The sequence below is a fragment of the Vombatus ursinus genome, unplaced genomic scaffold (assembly GCF_900497805.2).
Source record: "Vombatus ursinus unplaced genomic scaffold, bare-nosed wombat genome assembly UNPS02014864.1, whole genome shotgun sequence".
In the NCBI taxonomy this organism is placed as follows: Eukaryota; Metazoa; Chordata; class Mammalia; order Diprotodontia; family Vombatidae; genus Vombatus; species Vombatus ursinus.
Genome location: NW_020954642.1, coordinates 4,334,983 through 4,353,835, shown reverse-complemented (window position 1 = coordinate 4,353,835; position 18,853 = coordinate 4,334,983). Strand labels below are relative to the sequence as shown.

At 38.5% G+C, this 18,853-nt stretch overlaps 1 protein-coding gene across 1 annotated transcript in view; it reads left to right on the top strand.

The window, feature by feature from the left end:
• LOC114027888 (CKLF-like MARVEL transmembrane domain-containing protein 4) overlaps positions 1-18,853 on the top strand; it is an 80,065-nt gene that overhangs the window by 50,173 nt on the left and 11,039 nt on the right. Inside the window, exons 2-3 of the mRNA XM_027842063.1 lie at positions 2,429-2,605; positions 16,861-16,959. Of these exons, the coding sequence (XP_027697864.1) occupies positions 2,429-2,605; positions 16,861-16,959 (276 nt within the window). The remainder of the gene's footprint in view (positions 1-2,428; positions 2,606-16,860; positions 16,960-18,853) is intronic.

Here is an 18,853-nt window from a genome sequence, read left to right as displayed (position 1 = left end):
TTTTTTCCCTCTGTATTCTTAGTGTCTTTTGCACATACAAATATATACTCAAAGAGCTCTGACTTTGTCAGCTCCTTCTCAGTGTGGAAGCTCCTCCCATAAATAGATTAGTATCCTGGGGCTCATCCTAGTAATTAAAATCTGAGGCCCAAAGAGATTAAGTGATTTGCCCAGGGTTCCATTACTAGTATCAGAGGCTTTGGTTGAACCCAGTGCTTACTGATTCCAAATGTAGTTTTGTCTCCAATCCACTATAAATGCTACACATGCCTTGTACATGCTTAATAGTTTTTGAGTTTGTTAGAGAAATGGTTCACTTTAGGGATAATCTTTAGTGCCAATAATTGGGAATTTGCATTAACAAAAAACTAATCTAAAAAGCTATTTTATGTGCTCTATTCCAACCAATGCGGGTGGTTTTAACTTTGTGCTTTTTAACTTGATTCTTGACTTAATTTTTTTTTCTGCCTCAGTTTTGGTAAGGTCAGGGAAATGGAAGTAAGATTGACTATTTAGTTCTCAAATGTTGTGGATCCTGGTGATTTTGCAAGTTATTCTTGAGATTTTCATTTGAATTGATTACTATGAAGTAGTATTTTTAAAAATTAGAAATAATGGGAGCAATTTAAATCATATTTAAGGTGGTGGAGAGCTGTGTTCTTCCCCATCTAAATACTGTCACTTTTTTGGTACTCAATCCAACTGTTGATATTCTGATAAAGTGTAGTTGTGGCTTAAGTATCATTCCACATTATTTGCTAATTCAACAAAACTTAAGAATGGAAAACTGATATTTTACAAAGAATTCCATAGATCACTCTTTACTTGTATCCTTTTTATGTTGTTGAGATGAGCATATTGTGGTCAAAGAATCCATACTATGTAGTGTCAATAATTTGGGGCAGACAGTCTGTAGGAGAAGAAAAAGACTGTGTGGTACAGACTTCTTTTAAAGGATCACTCTGATGGGCTTTTGCAATTTCATAAAATGTCCTCCTGTTAAAAGAAAGTCTTATTGGAATATGCAGGTGACTTTGGTATTTTCAAGGCTATTCCAGAGAATACAAACTGATAAATTCTACCAAGCTGGAAAGGATTTGAGTACATGCTTTGTGACAACCTGAGTGTTTGTCTCAGGACCTGCCTCTAAGTCAACCTATGGGGTGGAGGGGCTTTAATCTGCATTGGTTCAGAGAGGGGGGAACCCATGCTGATGAAATTGCAGATGGTTGATGTATTAAAATAAGCCAGAGTACCAGCTTGAAGCTAGCATACCAGAGGCATTTGCAACTCATCAGTACAATATGTTATTTCTTACCAAAGATTACTAGATCTTGTTACAGAAAATATGTTGAAAAAGAAAAACTTGAGGAGTTTCCCATATGTGGTCCCTTCTCAGCTGACTGTAGGCATGCTGTCATTCAGTTGGGGAACTTATGTATCTTTATGTAGAGGGATGTTGGGAACACATCTAGAGAAACATGGATGAGTTTTTGGACTTAAGAGATGAAACCTGAATCAGTATTAGGTTGAGATATAAATGTAAAATAATGAGATATTCTTTGCTCTTGGTATACAAATGCCTTTTAGGAGTTTTGTGTAGAATTATTTACAATTAGCATGGTATAAGCATAAACAAATAGAAAAGGCAGGATGAGAAGCTGGTTTGGACCAGAGAGGAAGAGTTCCATTTTAGACACGGTACTCATAAGCTATTGGCAGGAATCTTTGAACTCTTCAGAGTCATATGTGGGCATCTAAATCTGGATGATTTACTAATGATACTTCCAAGTGAATGACCCAGAGTCCAGTTGAGTCCTTATGACCTGGCCTGCTTTTTGCAGTTGCAAGGTGATGCTCAGTGTTTTACATGATCCTCCTCCTCACCTCTGCTTTGTGTCCTCCTTGTCTTTCTTCAAAGCATAGCTTACATGCCACATCCTTCGCAAGGTCTTTCCCAGGTGTTTGCACTTCCTTCCTCTTGGAATTACATTGTATTTGCTTGTTTGTGTTCATGTTGTATTTTTCTCAGTAGAAGGTAAGCTTTTTGAAGGCAGGTACTATTTTGTTTTGTCTTTCTATGGTGCCAAAAGATGTCTTCTTTCACATGTTAGGCTCTTAACAAATGTTGACTTGAATTGACCAGAGGAGTAAGAGCTGGAACAGTGTTCAGCAGTCTTCTAAATCCAACTGCTCATTTTACAGACTAGGAAAGAGGGAAAGTGATATGCTCGTGGCAACGTGGAGTAAGTAGCAGAGCTGGAATTGGAATCCAGATCCTGTGACACGCCTCCTCTATTCTCCATGGACATGCTGAAAGATCTGCTTGTTATGTTTAAGTATAGGAAGCTTGAGTGTCTACTGATGTGCAGAACAAACATGCACAGATACGTTTGTATTCAGTGGATCTTTCTGTTTATCTTTCTAGGTATTGGCACTGATTGCCTTCATCTGCATAGAGACCATCATGGAATGTTCCCCATGTGAAGGGCTCTATTTCTTCGAATTTGTGAGCTGTAGTGCATTTGTAATTACTGGAGTCTTGCTGCTTATGTTCAGTCTCAATCTTCACACAAGGATACCACAGATCAACTGGAATATTACAGTAAGTACAAATATTATCTGCAAAAATGCTTTGTCTTTAAATAACATCTGAAATTTTCACTAGACCCATGTACTCTGATTTTGGGTGATTTTTAATACTCTAAATGCTGTTGCTGTAATCCTGTTTTTGATTTATTTGCTTATTTAGCTCATTATGGATTAAAGAATTTCAGAACTGATGAGAAGCTTAGAGAGCATCCAGTTCAATCCCCTCTTTTGACATAGGAGACACTGAGATCCAGAAAGGGAAAGTCACTCATCCAAATCACTGGCATAGTCAGTTGGCAAGCATTTATGAAGCACCTACTGTGTGCCAGGTGCTGTGCTGAGAGCTGGCGATACAGAGACTAGAACAGTGCTTGTTTTCATGGAACTCATCTTTTAGTGGAGGAGACAACGTGTAAATAAGTAGGTGCGTACGAGCCATTGGCTGAGTGACAAGGACTAGGGCGTGCATCAGGGCTTCTCTTTTCTGATCTCAACATTCTTAGATCCTTCATTACGTGCTTACAGGATCTATGACATGGACATACTCAAGAGCATAGGGAAGGACCCAGAGGAGGTTGTCAAGGTGTTGTCGCTGTCGCTGACCTCGTGACAAAGTCATCGATGCCAGACCTTTTTGAGTTTGTTTGTTTCTTGCCAAAGACCTTAGGCAATTTGTAGCACAACCTAATGCACAAAATTTCCTCATTGCCTCACAAAAAACAAAGGAACATAGACACTGGGAAGTCATGCAGATAAACAGAGTGCCCATAGTTTCAGTGCTGTGCCATGAAATGACCTCATCCGCAGCATAATGGCTTAGCCTCAACAGCAGCTCAGAGTCCAGGGCTCTTCTTGCTTTAATCTGCTGTCTGCCAGCAATCTCAGAGAAGTTGGTGCCCTCTTTAGGTTATTACCAGCAAATCAGTTTCCCAGCGTCCCTAGCTGTGGCAGCGTTACAGCATCTTAATCCCCTTTCTTTGGATGAGTGGAATGGCTAGCCATTATCTTACTCTTATTATTGAAGGCTGAAATTCCAAAGCATGCTGATGTCTTAATGAAAACTCAAGCCCTAAGATTTCCAGGTGTTTTTCATGTGGACTGCTTCCTAGTTTTATCTTCTCTATCTTATTATGCTAGTATAGTAGATTTTTTTTAAACTTTAGTGCAAGACTTTGCATTTATCTCTATTAAATTTAATTTCTATTCTCCCCTATAGAGACTATTGCTTTTAAGGAGGTGAAAGGAAAAGAAACAAATTGCTGAGTTAATTAGAATAGTTGCAACATTTTTTTCTGGTCGTCTTGGCTTTGGTTCAACATTTAGAAGAATAAATGTGTTCCTGGCACTTTTTACTTAAACTTTGCAACTTTGAGATACTTGTACTCTTTTGTGATGAATCATAGATCCTATACTTCAGACATGCCTAAGATAAAATATTGTAGTCCTATGGTTTCTTGTAATATACCTATTTCAGGAAATCTTTTTTTCTGTAGTTTTTTCATCAAATATTGCTCTACAATAAAATCTCATTTATTTATTATTGAATCACAAGATTCAGAGCTTGAAGTGGTCTTATAAATCACCTAGGCTATTCCCTTGAAATCATGTCATAGAAATCTATGGAGTAAACAATACCATGTTGCCCACCCTCAGGTCTCCTGATTACCAGTCAATCTTCTTCTGAATTACACCAATTTAATTCAGACTGGCTTCCCTCCTTAGTCTTTCAATTATATTAGGCCTTTTAAAAATAAAGGTATACTGTTAATTTTTCTAGTTTCTGTAACACCTGTGATACCTATTAGCGGCATGGTCCTGGTCAAATCACTCAGTACATGTAATACTCCGTAGTGTGATCTGAACCAGATTAAAATGTCATTGGGAAATATTGAACAAAATAAATAAAAATACAATAAATCATTGATAACATGGCATTTTAAAACTAAGTCACCATGCAGCCCACAGGGATCCTTATGTACATTTGAATGGCTCTCATTTCCATTCAGGTTTGAAACTACTACTGTCGACAACTCCGTTAAGACATAAGTTGTGGGAAAGGCCCTGGCTTGCATTGGTAGGAGGGATTTTCTTACCCAGGAGTTCCCCATACCTATGAAATTACAGATCCTATCCCTATCCCTCATATAATACCCTTTCCCCCTTCCTTAGGTCACTATTCCGTGAGATTAATTTGCTTCTGTCTCCTATCTACTCCCTTTCCACTCTAGGATAATTATTTAAAAAAACGAAACAAAACAAAACCACAATTCACATTTCTGTCGTGCTTTATGATGTACAATGTGCTTTCCTCAAAATAACCCTATGAGGAAAGGCAGCAAGACTTATTATCCCCATGTTAGAGATAAGCAAACTAAAGCCCAGAGAGGTGGTTATTTGTTGGTAAATAGCAGAATTACAACTCAGACCCAAGTCTTTGACTCCACGTATGGAACCCTCTCTCTCACTCAGGCAGCTAGGTGGCCCAGCAAGTAACAACACTGGGCTTGGAATCAGGAAGATGTGAGTTCAAATCCCACCTCAGTCAATTATTAGTTGTATAACATGACCCTATCACATAAACTTTTTCAGCCTCAGTTTCCTCATCTATAAATTGGGGACAATAATATTAGCTACCTCAAAGGATTGTTGTGAGGATCAAACAAAATATGTACAATGCTTTACAATCCTTTAAAGTGCTAGATAAGTGCTGGCTTGTATTTATTGTATGCCTTGTTCTCAACCTTCCTCTATTCCTGAGTTGTCTCTTTTCCTTTGAATTGCAATCCAAATAACAGCATATCTATACCTTATTGTGTTCTACTTAAAGGTACAGCCCTTTAATAAAGCTGCTTAATTTAAAGAAAATTCAGTATAATTTGTTTTATAGGAGACTAGGAGAGAATGGATCTCCAGAGGTTCTAATAGCACATCAGTTTATCATGGTGATATTTATTCCACTCATGCCTTGGCTCTCTGAAAAGCCTGTATGGGGCCATGTCTCTGTTACAGCTTGGATGTTGAAACTCACAAGAGGTGAATTGAGCAGAGCTGGCTTTAGGCTGCATTTAAAGTGTGAAATCTTGACTTCAGTACTAGCTCTGTTATCTTGGGTCTTGTTTTCCTATGAGGACATTGATTAGATTTCTAAGGCCTTCCCAGCATTTGAAGCTGGTGACTTTGCACAGCCCTCCCTCACTCAAATCAAAGTCAGTTGCAAGTCATGTCATCAATTCCCTGATGTCATTCATGGTCCTCTTCAAGAACAAAGGGCAAACATACAACCTGTTTGGCTTATCAGTTGTCCATCCTAAAAGACAGTTCCCAGAACTAGACCCATTTCTCCAAATGTGGTCTGATCATGACATGTCAGTGGGACCATCACCTACCATTGTTCTCTCCTCCACATACTCTATGTATAAAGATTGGCATGTTAGCCCTGGGTTAATGACTCTGAGACTGAATTTACAATAGCCCTTGGAATAATGTTCCCTTTAATTTTTTAAAGTTACAAATAGATGTGTGTGCCAAGTAAGTATCAGATCTATGAAAACTAAGCAACCATGAATAGTTTGGTACTGTGAGCAATTAAAATTTGGAACAGACCTAATCTGACATGGTTAATGATAATTGTTACCGTGCTCATCATAAATGATAAGCCTACGTCAAAGTTCTGTAGTTTTTTCATTGTGGATACACCACAGATGCAGACAAGACCCTTTCTTTAATGTGGAAGATGGTCTTACTGATGAACTTCTTCCAAATTAAACTGATCTTTGGGTGGCAGTTTTATGGTGTTATGCTGGCATAGCCTTTGAAGATCATTTCTATATAATAGTGATATAAGATTTTGGTGGATTGGATATTATTGGATATTATACTTAACACAGGTATTCTTAACCTTTTTTGTGGCACGGACCCCTTTTATATAGGAAACCTATGAACTTTTTCTCTGAATAGTGTTTTTAAATGCACAAAAAGAAAATAAATGGAATAACAAAGTTAAGCCAATTAAATTTTAATACATATTATAATACTAAAAAATTTTTTATAGACCTTAGGTCAAGAAACTTATGCTTTAGTGAAAGTTCCTCTAAATATCTCTGATTTATATTACTTTTGCATAATGAGATCAAACCTTTTTGAGAATAGCTTAAGGAGATAGAATAGGCAGACTGCTTGGAGGCCCACTCTGAAGATTCTCCAGTCTGATAACCTAGTTGGACCCAATTAGGTCCAAACAGCTAAACTTTGTCATATCTCTGATAGAAAATACCTATGGTCAGGGAATTCCAGGAGCTGTAGAATGAATACCTACGTTAGCCTGGTCTTTGTTGTTTGGAAGTGGAATGTGTCAGGGGGGATGCTGTAGCCTTTGGTTTTGGGGCCTGTATTGGGAAATGATGTATTTTTAGATCCAGGTTAGGACAATCCTCTACTTTCTGAAATTTGAGTTGTTCCCTTTTATGGTTAAAGATCGGACAGGGACAGTCCACATCTGAGACTAAACTGGAGCTTATCAGACGACAAGGAATCAGTATACCTCATCATAGTTGGGGAAAGAAGTAAAGAGGAAGAATTTGTTGCTTCCATGTAGGAAAAAAGATGGTAGAGGACACATTGTTTTCTTTTCCCTCCCCCACCTCGACCTTATTTAGGGGAATAGATAGATTAGTAGGATTTAAGGACCACCATCTGCCCCTAAATGACTCTTTGCACTCTGTTGCTAATTAGAAATTCATTTAGGTTAATAAACACTCCAAAAGATGGAGAGGCCAGACTATCAGTCACTATCATAACTTGGTGAGAATTAGCTCAGTTTGTCTGCCTATAAATTAGGCAGACAAAGAAGACAGTAGTTTTGGTGGAGTGGGATAAAGAGGAAAGGACAGGATTTGGGTGGCATGCTACACTGGAGAGTTTTAGGTGTCCAAACAACATTAGGGTCCTGGGCCAAGACAAAAGGCAACAACAGGGAAAAGGGTCATGGAAAGTGAGCTGGGAGGATACTCCAAGACAAACTTAGCCTGTTTTAAAATTTGCCTGGAATGGGCCCTATACCCTCTGTGGTTCATAGAAAAGAGCAGATACAACCATGTAATTCACTGTTGTCCCATTATCCTTCTACGTACTCCCCAAAGCTTAAGTATAAGTAACATTTATCAAATTTTTGCCTCCCTGGTCCTCTGCCAGGAGTTGTAAAGCAAGGATTTAGGGAAGAAAAGGAGAGCCAGGTTCCCAATTTCTAGAGCTTATCCCCATATTTCACCTTAGGGGAGTAGCTCTCTACCATCCAGTTGTACTGGCTACTTTTTGGTTGAACATTTCAGATTTATGTAGCAAACATATGTTGGTGGAAAGAATCTCTATGTCAATGAAATCATTCATTCTTGAATTGAATTATATTGCAAGTATTTATTATAACTGGGATCATTAAGGTATCCCATCATATGTGACTAAATCTATGTCATTTGGCTTGGCCTGCCCTTGTGCTGGTAGAAATTGCTATAATAGGAAGCTTAGCACTCTCCCCTATCCCGAATTTTTCTCTCTCAAAGCAGGATCAGGGGAGTGAAATGACCAGTGGCTAAACTAAGCAAAAATCTTTTACTTGTCCCTTGATTCACCCCCTTTTGTAGCCAATTGTGAAGTTTCCTAAATTCATCCTTCCTTTATTTACTTTTCTGCTGCTCTCACTCTAGTCTGGGCCTTCAATAATACCTCACTTGGGTCATTATAAATTTTCTCGAAAATAGTTGTTTAGTCCATCCTGTATCCTACTGCCACACTAACCTGCCTCACTTTTTAACACTAGAAGGACCAAGCTTCATCAAGTGGTGCGGGGCATTTTTAAAAATCTGTAATGTAAAGAAAATTGAGATAGTAAGATGAAAATGTTTATTTCAAAGTAAAATTATAATTTTGGGGGGTATCGATTGATGCATCTAAACCATCTAGTGTTAAACACTATTTGTAGCATGTTGTCTCCTTCTTGCTTATGGGATCATGTCCCAACAACACTGTACAGTTGAAGCCCTTCAATTCAACATCAAACATTTGTTAACAAACATATTATTTATCACCTCTTTCCACTTCTTTGTGGAGGTGAGGGATTATGGGTATGGAACTCTGTATGTAACATTAGACTTTTAAAAAAAAATATTGGTTAGTTTTGCTGAACTTTTTTCTATATCATAAAAAATGACTACCTGGGAGAGAAGATACATTAGGAAATGTAAGTGAAGTAAAAAATGTCATTTAAAACTTTTAAAAATTTGCTGGGCTCTGAGGATACAATAGTCCCCATCCTCAAGGAACTTGCAGTCTAATTGGGTGGGAAATGGGAAAGAACTATGACACTTAACACAGATCGGTGTGATATATTGAATGTGTTGAGAGCAAATCAGACCCAGGCATGAAAACATGAAAAGTTTGAAGAGTGGGAGATGACTTTTACTTGGTGTGGGGGAGAGGTAGGTTAAGGAGGTCTTCATGGAGAAGGTAACATCTGAGTTGGGACTTGGAGGAATAGAAAAGCTTTAATAGATGAAGATAAGTGAAATTCTAAGTGTGGCATAAGACGAGAGCCAATTTATGAAATGCCTTTAATATCAGGGTTAAGAACTCAGCTTGTATTCAAAAGGCTGTAGAGAGCCACTGAAGGTTTTTCCCATAATATGGCCCTCTTTTGTCTTTTCAGCCTTATCTCCAACTTCTTCCCAAATCAAACCTTTTATTCCAGTTAGGCAAGTCTCCATAATATCTCCTGGTTATGTCATACTTGTTCCCCAGAATCTACCTTAGCTGCTGCTGCTCTCACTTTCTTGTCCACTATTTGAGCTGAGTTAGCAAATTACCATAAGAAAGTGCACCATCAGTTTAAATTTTTGTAATTACAGGACGCTTTCCTCAGACAGTCTTACAAGGTAAGTAGCAGAAATATTGCCACCATTTTACAGATGAGGGAACTGATTATCAGAGACATCTAGTGTCCTATCCATGGTTATGTAGTTAATATTTGGCTACAATTCTTGGCTACAAAGACTTATACCCATAAGGTCTTTGAACTCCAATTATAGTGTCCTTTTAAATGTACAATTATGTTGCAATTTAGCAATTTCTTATAGAAATAGTAAATAAAACAATGGACCTATCAGTTTATAGTAACCAATTACTATTAATTAGCATTCTGTTGTTCAGCTTGAAAATTCTTCCAAATCAACTTGACATGGACCCAGTTTCAGATCCCCTATCCCTTTGCCCGTTGAAGTCCTAGTTATACTTTTTTGACTACTCCAACCTACCTATATTGATAGTTCCTTTCACCAGACTACAGTACTCAGAGTCTATACCCTGTAATTTGGCTCCTAATTATATGTGGTATGGTCTTGTTAACTAAATGCTTCTTATGTGTTCGTCTTGTCTTGATGGATCCCTGAGGGCACAGACCTTGACTTATATTCATGTAGAACAGGGGTAGGCCAATCACAGCTCAGCCCCAGGGCCAAATCCAATCTACCACCTGTTCTTGTGCAGCTAAGATAAGAATGATTTTTATGTTTTTAAATTTAATAAGACTTCATTTGAAAACTTAAAAACCATTCTTAGTTCACAGTGGGTACAGAAACAGGCAGCACCGCAGGTTGCCGACCTCTGTTGAAGAGGCGTGTGTACTTGTTTCGGTGGGCTCAGTATAACTGTTTTTACTGATAACTTTATTAGGAATCAGTTTCTCTTTGACCTGGCTTAGTGCTTGCATGTAGGAGGCTCCCAATAGATGATTGGTGATTGATTTTACCTATATGATTGTCCTTTAGATAGCCTATGCGTCCATGGTAGTATTAGGTTCCCATTTCTTCACTGCCTTAGTGCATATATAGTTTTGGACACCTAGACATTCATTAAATGTTGTTAATCTGATAATCTTTAGTATATGAAGTACCATGTTTTGCTGTGGTTTATATTTCTGTATTGCTTTCTTCTAGGAACAGTTTAATTGTTATTTCTCAAGGTGTCAGGTATTTTTTATGTTGCATTGAACAAGTACTTATTAAGTACTTAATGTATCAGGCACTGTGGCATGCGCTGTAGATACAGAGACAAAAGTGAAAGAGACTCCTTTGAGGAGGTGAGGTGAACAGCATGAACCCAGATTAGTCAGCATAAGTTATATGTAAAATCAATGCAAAATAATTTTAGGGTAGGTGATTGCAGTGGAGAGGATCAGGATGGGCCTTGTGTTGGTTTGAGCTGAGCTTTGAAGGAAGTTTGGCATTCTGAGAGATGGAGGTGAAGACTGCTCCTACAAAAGTATGGAGGTGAGAAATGGAGCATCATGTGTGAGGGAGAAGGGTGGTTGATCTGGGATGCAGTGAGTCTGGGGTGGTGGGCGGGGAGTAGGGTGGGGGTGGGGGTCCTCTCAAGCTGGCTTCCAAAGGGTAGTGAGTACCAAATTAAGGAGTCTGGAGTTGCTGCAGCTTTTTGAGCAGGGGAGTGACAGACTGATCTCACCTGTGCTTTAGGAATCTATCTGACAGCTGTGGGATGTCTGGATTGGCAAAGGCTGGAGGCAGGGAGACAAGTGTAAGGGAAGATGATGGGGATTAGGGCCTCAATTAGGACTTCACACTCTGTGGATGGAGAGAAGGGGATGGATGTGAGAGATGTCATGGAGGCAGAACTGGCAAGACTAGGATAATTGATTGACTGAAAGTAGATTCCCTCTCGCTGTCCCCTGCCCTACTTTTTAAGAAATATTATGAAAACTTTTTCTCAATATTCTAGTTTGAAGCCTTTGGACTAATCTGAAAGAGAAACCTTTAGCTATCAATTCAGAAACAATGCCCTGCACTCATTCTTTTTTTTTTTTCCCTTTTATCAGAGGTCCAGGGGTGGGGAGCCTGCAACCTCGAGGCCACATGTGGCCCTCTAGGTCTTCAAGTGCTGCCGTTTCATTGAGTCCAAACTTTGCAGAACAAATCCCCTTAATAAAAGGATTTGTTCTGTAAAATTTGGACTCAGACTTTTTGAATCAGTGGCTTTAGGGATATAAATCTCCAAGCCGTGCTGAAAGTTTAATAATTGTTTGGTTTGAACTTGAACCTTTGCTCTTTCTTGGCTGTGGAATGTTTTCTGGGATGCTGTAACACCACAGCGGCTTGTGTTAGAGAGATTCCCAAAGGCATAAGGAGATTCCGCTTTTTTATCATTCTGAGAAGAGAAATGCTTAAATGAGAAAAATCTATACTAATAAAAAAATTGTTTGTGGTAGACTTGTACCTAAAAACACAGGGTAATGAACTTTCACATATGTTGTGAAAGAGTGAAGAGCAGAGAAAGACGATGGAAGCTGGGAACTCAGCTGATTGGAAGGGTGGTGGTCCTCTTCAAAATACAAAATTTAGGAAGGGGAAGGTAACAAGTTCTGTTGTAGACGTGGTGACTTTGAGACTCCTATGGGAAATGGAACCAGAAATTTCCAATAGGTACATGATTAGGTAGGCCAACAGTTTGCTTTTCAGCCCTTCCACCATGAAGGCTGAGGACCTTGCATAAATGTATGCTCTGTGGTTGGTTGTTTTTTCTTGCATCTCCAGGTCTTAATATGGTGCTGTGCACATGATCAGTACTTGATAACTGGAGATGGTGTAGTGGAAAGATCAAGGACTTGGAGATGGAAATCATGAGTCAGATTCTACCTTTTTTTATTAGTTGTGTGGCCATGGGCAGTAATTTTACCTTTGATCTGTAACGTCTTCGTTACAGGATTGCTGTAAGGCCAAATGAGATAATGTCTGTAAAGTGCTTTGAAAACCTTAAAGCAGTATATTAATGTCAGCTCTTATTGCTTCTATACATGTGGCCTTGGAAAAGCACAAACCCTTTGAGCCTCATGAGAATATTGCCCTATGGACCTCATTGGGTTGTTATAGGTCAAGTATTTCAGAAATGCTGCCAATAATAATACCTAATAATAATAATTTTGTAATTCGACAGCATCACCAGAAAAATATTAGTGTTGAAACATGGGTTTTTGTGTCAAGAAGTATCTTGAGATCACTGAAACAATTGTGCAGTTTCCCCAAACCCAGTCCTCCTCTTTCCTTGTTTTATTCTGAGCCTAGTTCACTGTCAGTCCATGGTGCAGGAGCACACCATATATTCTGTCTTCTCTCTAATGGACCAACTCGTGGATTGCCCATCCTACCACATGTTCTACCCTACCCCCAAACCCCCAGTGTCTGAGCCTAAGGCTGTCCACTCCTTCCTCTGTGCTTTCTGGGTTTCCTGGTCCATAGGTAACAAAATTACTGTCATCTTAAATCTTTTCCTTTTCTACTCCATTCATCTTCCTACTCCCATTGAGACCTGGCTCCCCTCAGGGTACAAAGCCTCTCTTTCCAGCATTGGCTGCATTTTTACTTGCTCTCCCTCACTAGTTGGTTGAGGTGGGGAGCTGGAATACTCCTTGCTCCCCATTTCTACTTCCATCACTCAGTACCCTCTCTTCCTTTGAGGTTCATGCAGTTCATATCTACCATTCAATCAAAATCATGGCAACTGTTGTCTCCAGACCTCCGGGCCACTTTTTTCAGTGAGTTCAGTGCCTGGCTCGCAGTGTTGCCGTCCTCCTCACCTCTTCCCTTCATACTAGGGGATTTCAAGATATGTGATTGATTCTCCCTTAAACACCCTGATTTCCCAGTTCTTCAGTTTAATCATTTCTCATATCCTATTCCACCCCCCTTCAACCAAATACAATGAGACCCTCAATCACGCTGTCACCAACAAATGTACTTATATATTCCTGAACTCTGAAATTCTTTTAGCTGATTACAATCTGTTACTGTCCCACCTTTTCAACCTTGTAACCCCAAATTCTTTTTTTCATCTACATTGATCTCCAATCACTGCACGAGCTACACCCTTTTATCTTCCTCATCTTAACCCCTTGGTGAACCAGGTCAAATCTATACTGTCTTCTTGTCTTAGGTCCCTTTTCCTGAATACCCCCTTCTCTTCTCTGATACTATTATCAGTCTGGTGTGAGCTCTCATTGCATCATACCTGGACTGCTGCAGTAACTTGCTGCTTGATCTCCTTGCCACAAGCCTCTTTCCACTCTATTTCATCCTCCACTTAGTTGTCAAAGGAACCTTAAAGCACAGTGGCCATGTCACATTCCCTAACTCAGTAGACTTCGGTGGCTCCCTATCACCTCTAGGGGCAAATACAAAATCATCTCTTTAGTGTTTGAAGCCCTGAACTTATAACTTGTCCTTCTCTCACCTTTCCATTTTTCTTTATACCTTAACCACTTCACCACCCCCATAGTACTCTGTCTTCCAATGACACTAGGATAAAGGGGGCATATTTACTGGTTCTTCCCCCACCCCATGCTTGGAATGCTCTTCCTTCTCATCTTTGCCTCCTGGTAGCACTTCATTCAATTCTCCACTAAATCCTACCTTCTACGGGAAGCCTTTTTCAATCCAGTCTTTCCTTGGCTGCTTATTTCCCATTTATCCTGTACATAGCATGTTTGCATGTCTCCTCCATTAGACTGAGCTCCTTGAAAGCAGGGACTGGCTTTTACATTTTTTTGTATCCCTAGCAGTGCTTAGCACAGTGCCTGGCACATCCTTAATAATGCTTATCGGGTTATACATGTGCAATTATGTAAAACATTTCCATATTTGTCATTTTGTACAAGAAGACTTGAATAAAAGAAAGAAATGAGAGAAAGTGAAAAATAAATAATGTGCTTCAGTCTGAATTAAAACAATATAATTTCTTTCTCTGGAGGCAGATAGTATATTTTATCATTAGTCTTTTGGGATTGTCTTAGATCATTGTATTGCTGAGAATAGCTAAGTCATTCACAGTTCTTCATTGAACAGTATTACTGTGTACTATGTTCTCCTGGTTCTGTTCACTTTACTTCACTATGTATTAGTTCATGTCAGTCTTCTCAGGTGTTTCCAGGAAATCATCCTGCTTGTCATTTCTTATACCACAATAATGTTCTGTTACAATCATATACCATAGATTGTTTAGCCATTCCCCAATTGATGGGCATCCCTTCAATTTCCAATTCTTAGCTACCACCAAAAAAAGCTGTTATAAATATTTTTGTACATGTAGGTCATTTTTCCTTTTTTTAAAATGTCTTTGGGATATAGACCTAGTAGTGGTAATGTTGGATCAAAGAGTATACACAGTTTTGTAGCCCTTTGGGCACAGTTCCAAATTGCTCTCCAAAATGGTTGGATCAGTTCATGTCTCCACCAACAGTGCATTAGTGTCTCACTTTTCCTATATCCATTCCAACATCTAACATTTTCATTTTTTGTCACATCAGCCAATCTGATAGGTGTGATGTGGTACCTCAGAGTTGTTTTTAATTTGCATTTCTCTAATCAATAGTGATTGATTCCTTTGTCTGAAAACTGCCTTTTCATATCTTTGGACCATTTATCAGTTGGGGAATGACTTCTATTTTTATAAATTTGACTCAGTTCTCTATATATTTGAAAGATGAGGCCTTTATCAGAGATACTTGTTGTGAAATTTCCCCCCAGTTTTCTGCTTTCCCTGTAATTTTGGTTGCATTTGGTTTTGTTTGTGCAAAAATGTTTTAATTTTATATAATCAAAATGATCTATTTTACATTTTATAATGCTCTCTATGTCTTTTATAGTGCTGAATTCTTCTCTTATCCATAAATCTGACAGCTAAACTATTCCATGCTCTCTTAATTTGCTTATGTGCTCATCACCCTTTATGTGTAAATCATGTACCCATTTTGACCTTATCTTGTTATATGATGTGAGATGTTGTTCTATGCCTAGTTTCTGCTATATTGTTTTCCAGTTTTTCTAGCATTTTTTATCAGATAATGATTTTTTGTTCCAAAAGTTTGGATCTTTGGGTTTATCATATACAAGATTACTATAGTCATTTACTATGATGTAATTTTTACCTAATCTATTCCACTGATTCACTGCTCTATTTTTTAGCCAATACCAGATTGTTTTGATAATTACTACTTTATAATAGTTTGAGATCTGGTACATCTAGACCACCTTCTTTCACATTTTTCCCCCATTGATTCCCATGATATCCTTGAGCTTTTGAATGATGTAATTTGTAAAGGTTATGAGCACTGTGCTCCTGTTTTAAATCTGGGAATTTAGATGACAAATTTAATTTGCTTGAATGATTTAGCAGGATTGGATAGTAAAGAAGTATACTCTGTTTAATTCTTTTCATTACTAGCTTTATTTTCTTTTTCTTTTTTCTTTTTTGGACTGGAGAATGCTTCCTCCCTCCCCCCAATTTGAATACAATTTCTGAACCAGTAGGTAACTGTCTATAATAAAATTTAACTTATATGAGTTTGGGTAGTGTGTGCCTCAGTTTCTTCATCTGTAAAATGATCTGGAGGAGGAAATGGCAAACCACTCCAGTGTCTCTGCCAAGAAAATCCCAAATAGGGTCATGAAGAGTTAGACATGACTGAAATGACCTAACCAACCACAGCAACAGCAACAAAGTTAGGACTTAGGTGCCGTAAGTGAAGCCGTTATTGAATATCCTGAATGTCGGGTCCATGGCCTGATCTGGTATTCAAGAATCGTAAAAGAAAATCTGTATTTATCAATGTAAGGTTTGAAAGACCTCACATTAAATGAAAGCTTTGCCAATTTACATATTTTTGTATATGCTTTATATTACAACGAAGTTAGCTTTGATTATGGAGAATGAGTATGGGGGGGAGGGCTTCTAGGCTTTTGCAGGTACGCCACCTTTGCTCCTGCAAATTCGAGGCTTATGTTGAGGTTGTGGGCACTGGGCCGTCTGTGACCAGTGCTGTAGTTGGGTCCAGGCCATACTGGTTGGGTCAAGTGTTTGAGTTTTATAATAGAACTTTATTAAGAGCCATTGGTTGGTATGCCATTGATAGGTTAGTTGTCAATTGCTGTTTCTGAAAGAGAAATCCTTTAACAATTCCAATATCATTTAGTGAACTGGTGAAATGTATTCACATTATGCCGTGGTGATCTTACCCACTTCACTTTAGTGGCATCCTCAGCTTGTGGGTGTCTGATTTCATCTGTGCTGACCCTTGCCTCTGTTACATTAAATACAAAATATGTAATCCAGAAAGTGGGATATTGTGGTTCTTATTTTGAATGTTCTCTGTTTACTTTAAGAGCAAAAAGTAGGATGATCCTTTTCAAGTAATTCTACCACTTTTCTCCCTTTTAGGATTTGGTCAACACTGGACTCAGCACCTTCTTCTTCTTTATTGCCTCTATAGTACTTGCTGCTTTGAACCACAAAGCTGGAGCAGAAATTGCTGCTGTGGTAAGAAAACCAAATATTTGAAACAGAATGACTCATCCTGTTTTGCATCCCCACCCCAGGGTATTTTGTTCTAATTTTCCTACAACTGATTTTTTAAAAAAATTATACTATATTTTGAACTGTAGAGATCTCAGTTGGTTTTGAGGAACAGCTACCACCAACATTTATTTCATATCTACTGTATTCAGAATCCTGAGTTATGTACTAGGGGAGATATAAAGTTCTAGTCTTCAGGAAATTTACATTCTAGTAAGATACATGCGTGGAAAGCTTTGCTACCTAATATTGCATGAGAGATGCTATGTGAGTGCCATGTGAGATCTCACAGGCTTGCTGATTGTTACTGATGAGGGGAGATATTTATAAAGGAGCTAGCTTTTGAGTTGGGCTTTAAAAAAAATGCTTTTAAAAATGGATGAATAAGAATTCAAGAAGAATAAGAATTCAAGAGGGGGACAGAGTTTTCCCTTCCTGATGAGTTCTGGGGTCTGGTAGAGAATCATGGAGGACAGTTTCCAAATTCAAAGCTCCAGAAGGAAAGGTTTTTAGAGACTTGTAAACATTGTAACAAGCACAAGTTTATAACTGAAAATCAATTACCTAGAATCCCGAGCTAGATTTGTTATGCTACCTTCCCCTGAATAGATTCTAGTTACAGGGGTACAGACTCAATCTCCCCACCTCCAGAATTTGTGTATGTGTATAGATAGATATAGATATATACTCACTTGCTTAACTGCAGTTGGAATGAAAGAATGCAATATATATGTGAATATGAAATATACATATTCACATGTTCCAGAAAGAATGAAATATATATTATATATACATACATACATTAATATTGGGGTAGCTAGGTAGCACAGTGGTTAGAGTGTTGGGCCTAAAGTCAGGAAGACTCATCTTTGTGAGTTCAGATTTGGTCTCAGACATTTACTAGCTGTGTGACCCTGGTCAAATCACTTAACCCTCATCTATAAAATGAACTAGAGAAGGAAATGAGAAACCACTCCAGTATCTTTGCCAAGAAAATGCCAAATGGGGTCATGAAGAGTTGGACATGACTGAAACAGCTGAACAAGTCAAAAAATGTATTTATGAACACACACACACACACACACACACACACACACACACACACACACACACCATACTTCACATTCTTTAATTTCAACTGCAGTTAAGCAAGTGAGTTACCATGGTCTCAGCTCCATCTTAAAGAAGTACATGCTGGTCCTTAGCTCTAGGGCTCAAGTTTGCTCCCCTTCCTTCCAAGATATTGTCAGTCAAGCAGAAGGAGAGAAAGACCAGGACTTGCTCAGCAACATTAGGGAAAAGTCCATAAATTCAACATGAATTGGTGAGAGTTGGGTACCTTAAGGGCTTAGCTATAGCTTAATGGAATCTTTGTGTGAACTTTTTCAGTTCACTTTTATGTAATGTTTTCACAATCACCTGTGACATAAGTAGTATAGGTATTGCCATCTTCATTTACTGATGAAGAACCTGAAAGCCAGGGATGTTAATGATTTTCCCAAAGTTTCCTAAATAATGAGGAATGAATCTGGGTCAATGCTTCAGGGCTTCTGATTTAAAATCCAGAAGTCTTTCCTCTCTGCTGTGTGGGATGGGTTTTGTCCATCTTCCACACATTATGGAAACTGCAGAAAAACAGGGAGGGTCTAGGTTAGTAATTAAAGGCATTGAATCTAAAGATTTTCCATTGCATCATGGTTGTTGCATATTTTAATTGTGATTTTTGCCCATAAAGTTCACCTTAGAATCTTGGAGTCATGGAATATTAAAGCTAGAAGAGCTGTTACAACATAAAATGTTGAGGAGACCTTAATTTCAGAAAAGAGGTGGAAGGAGCATTAGAAATCCTCTCTCTAGA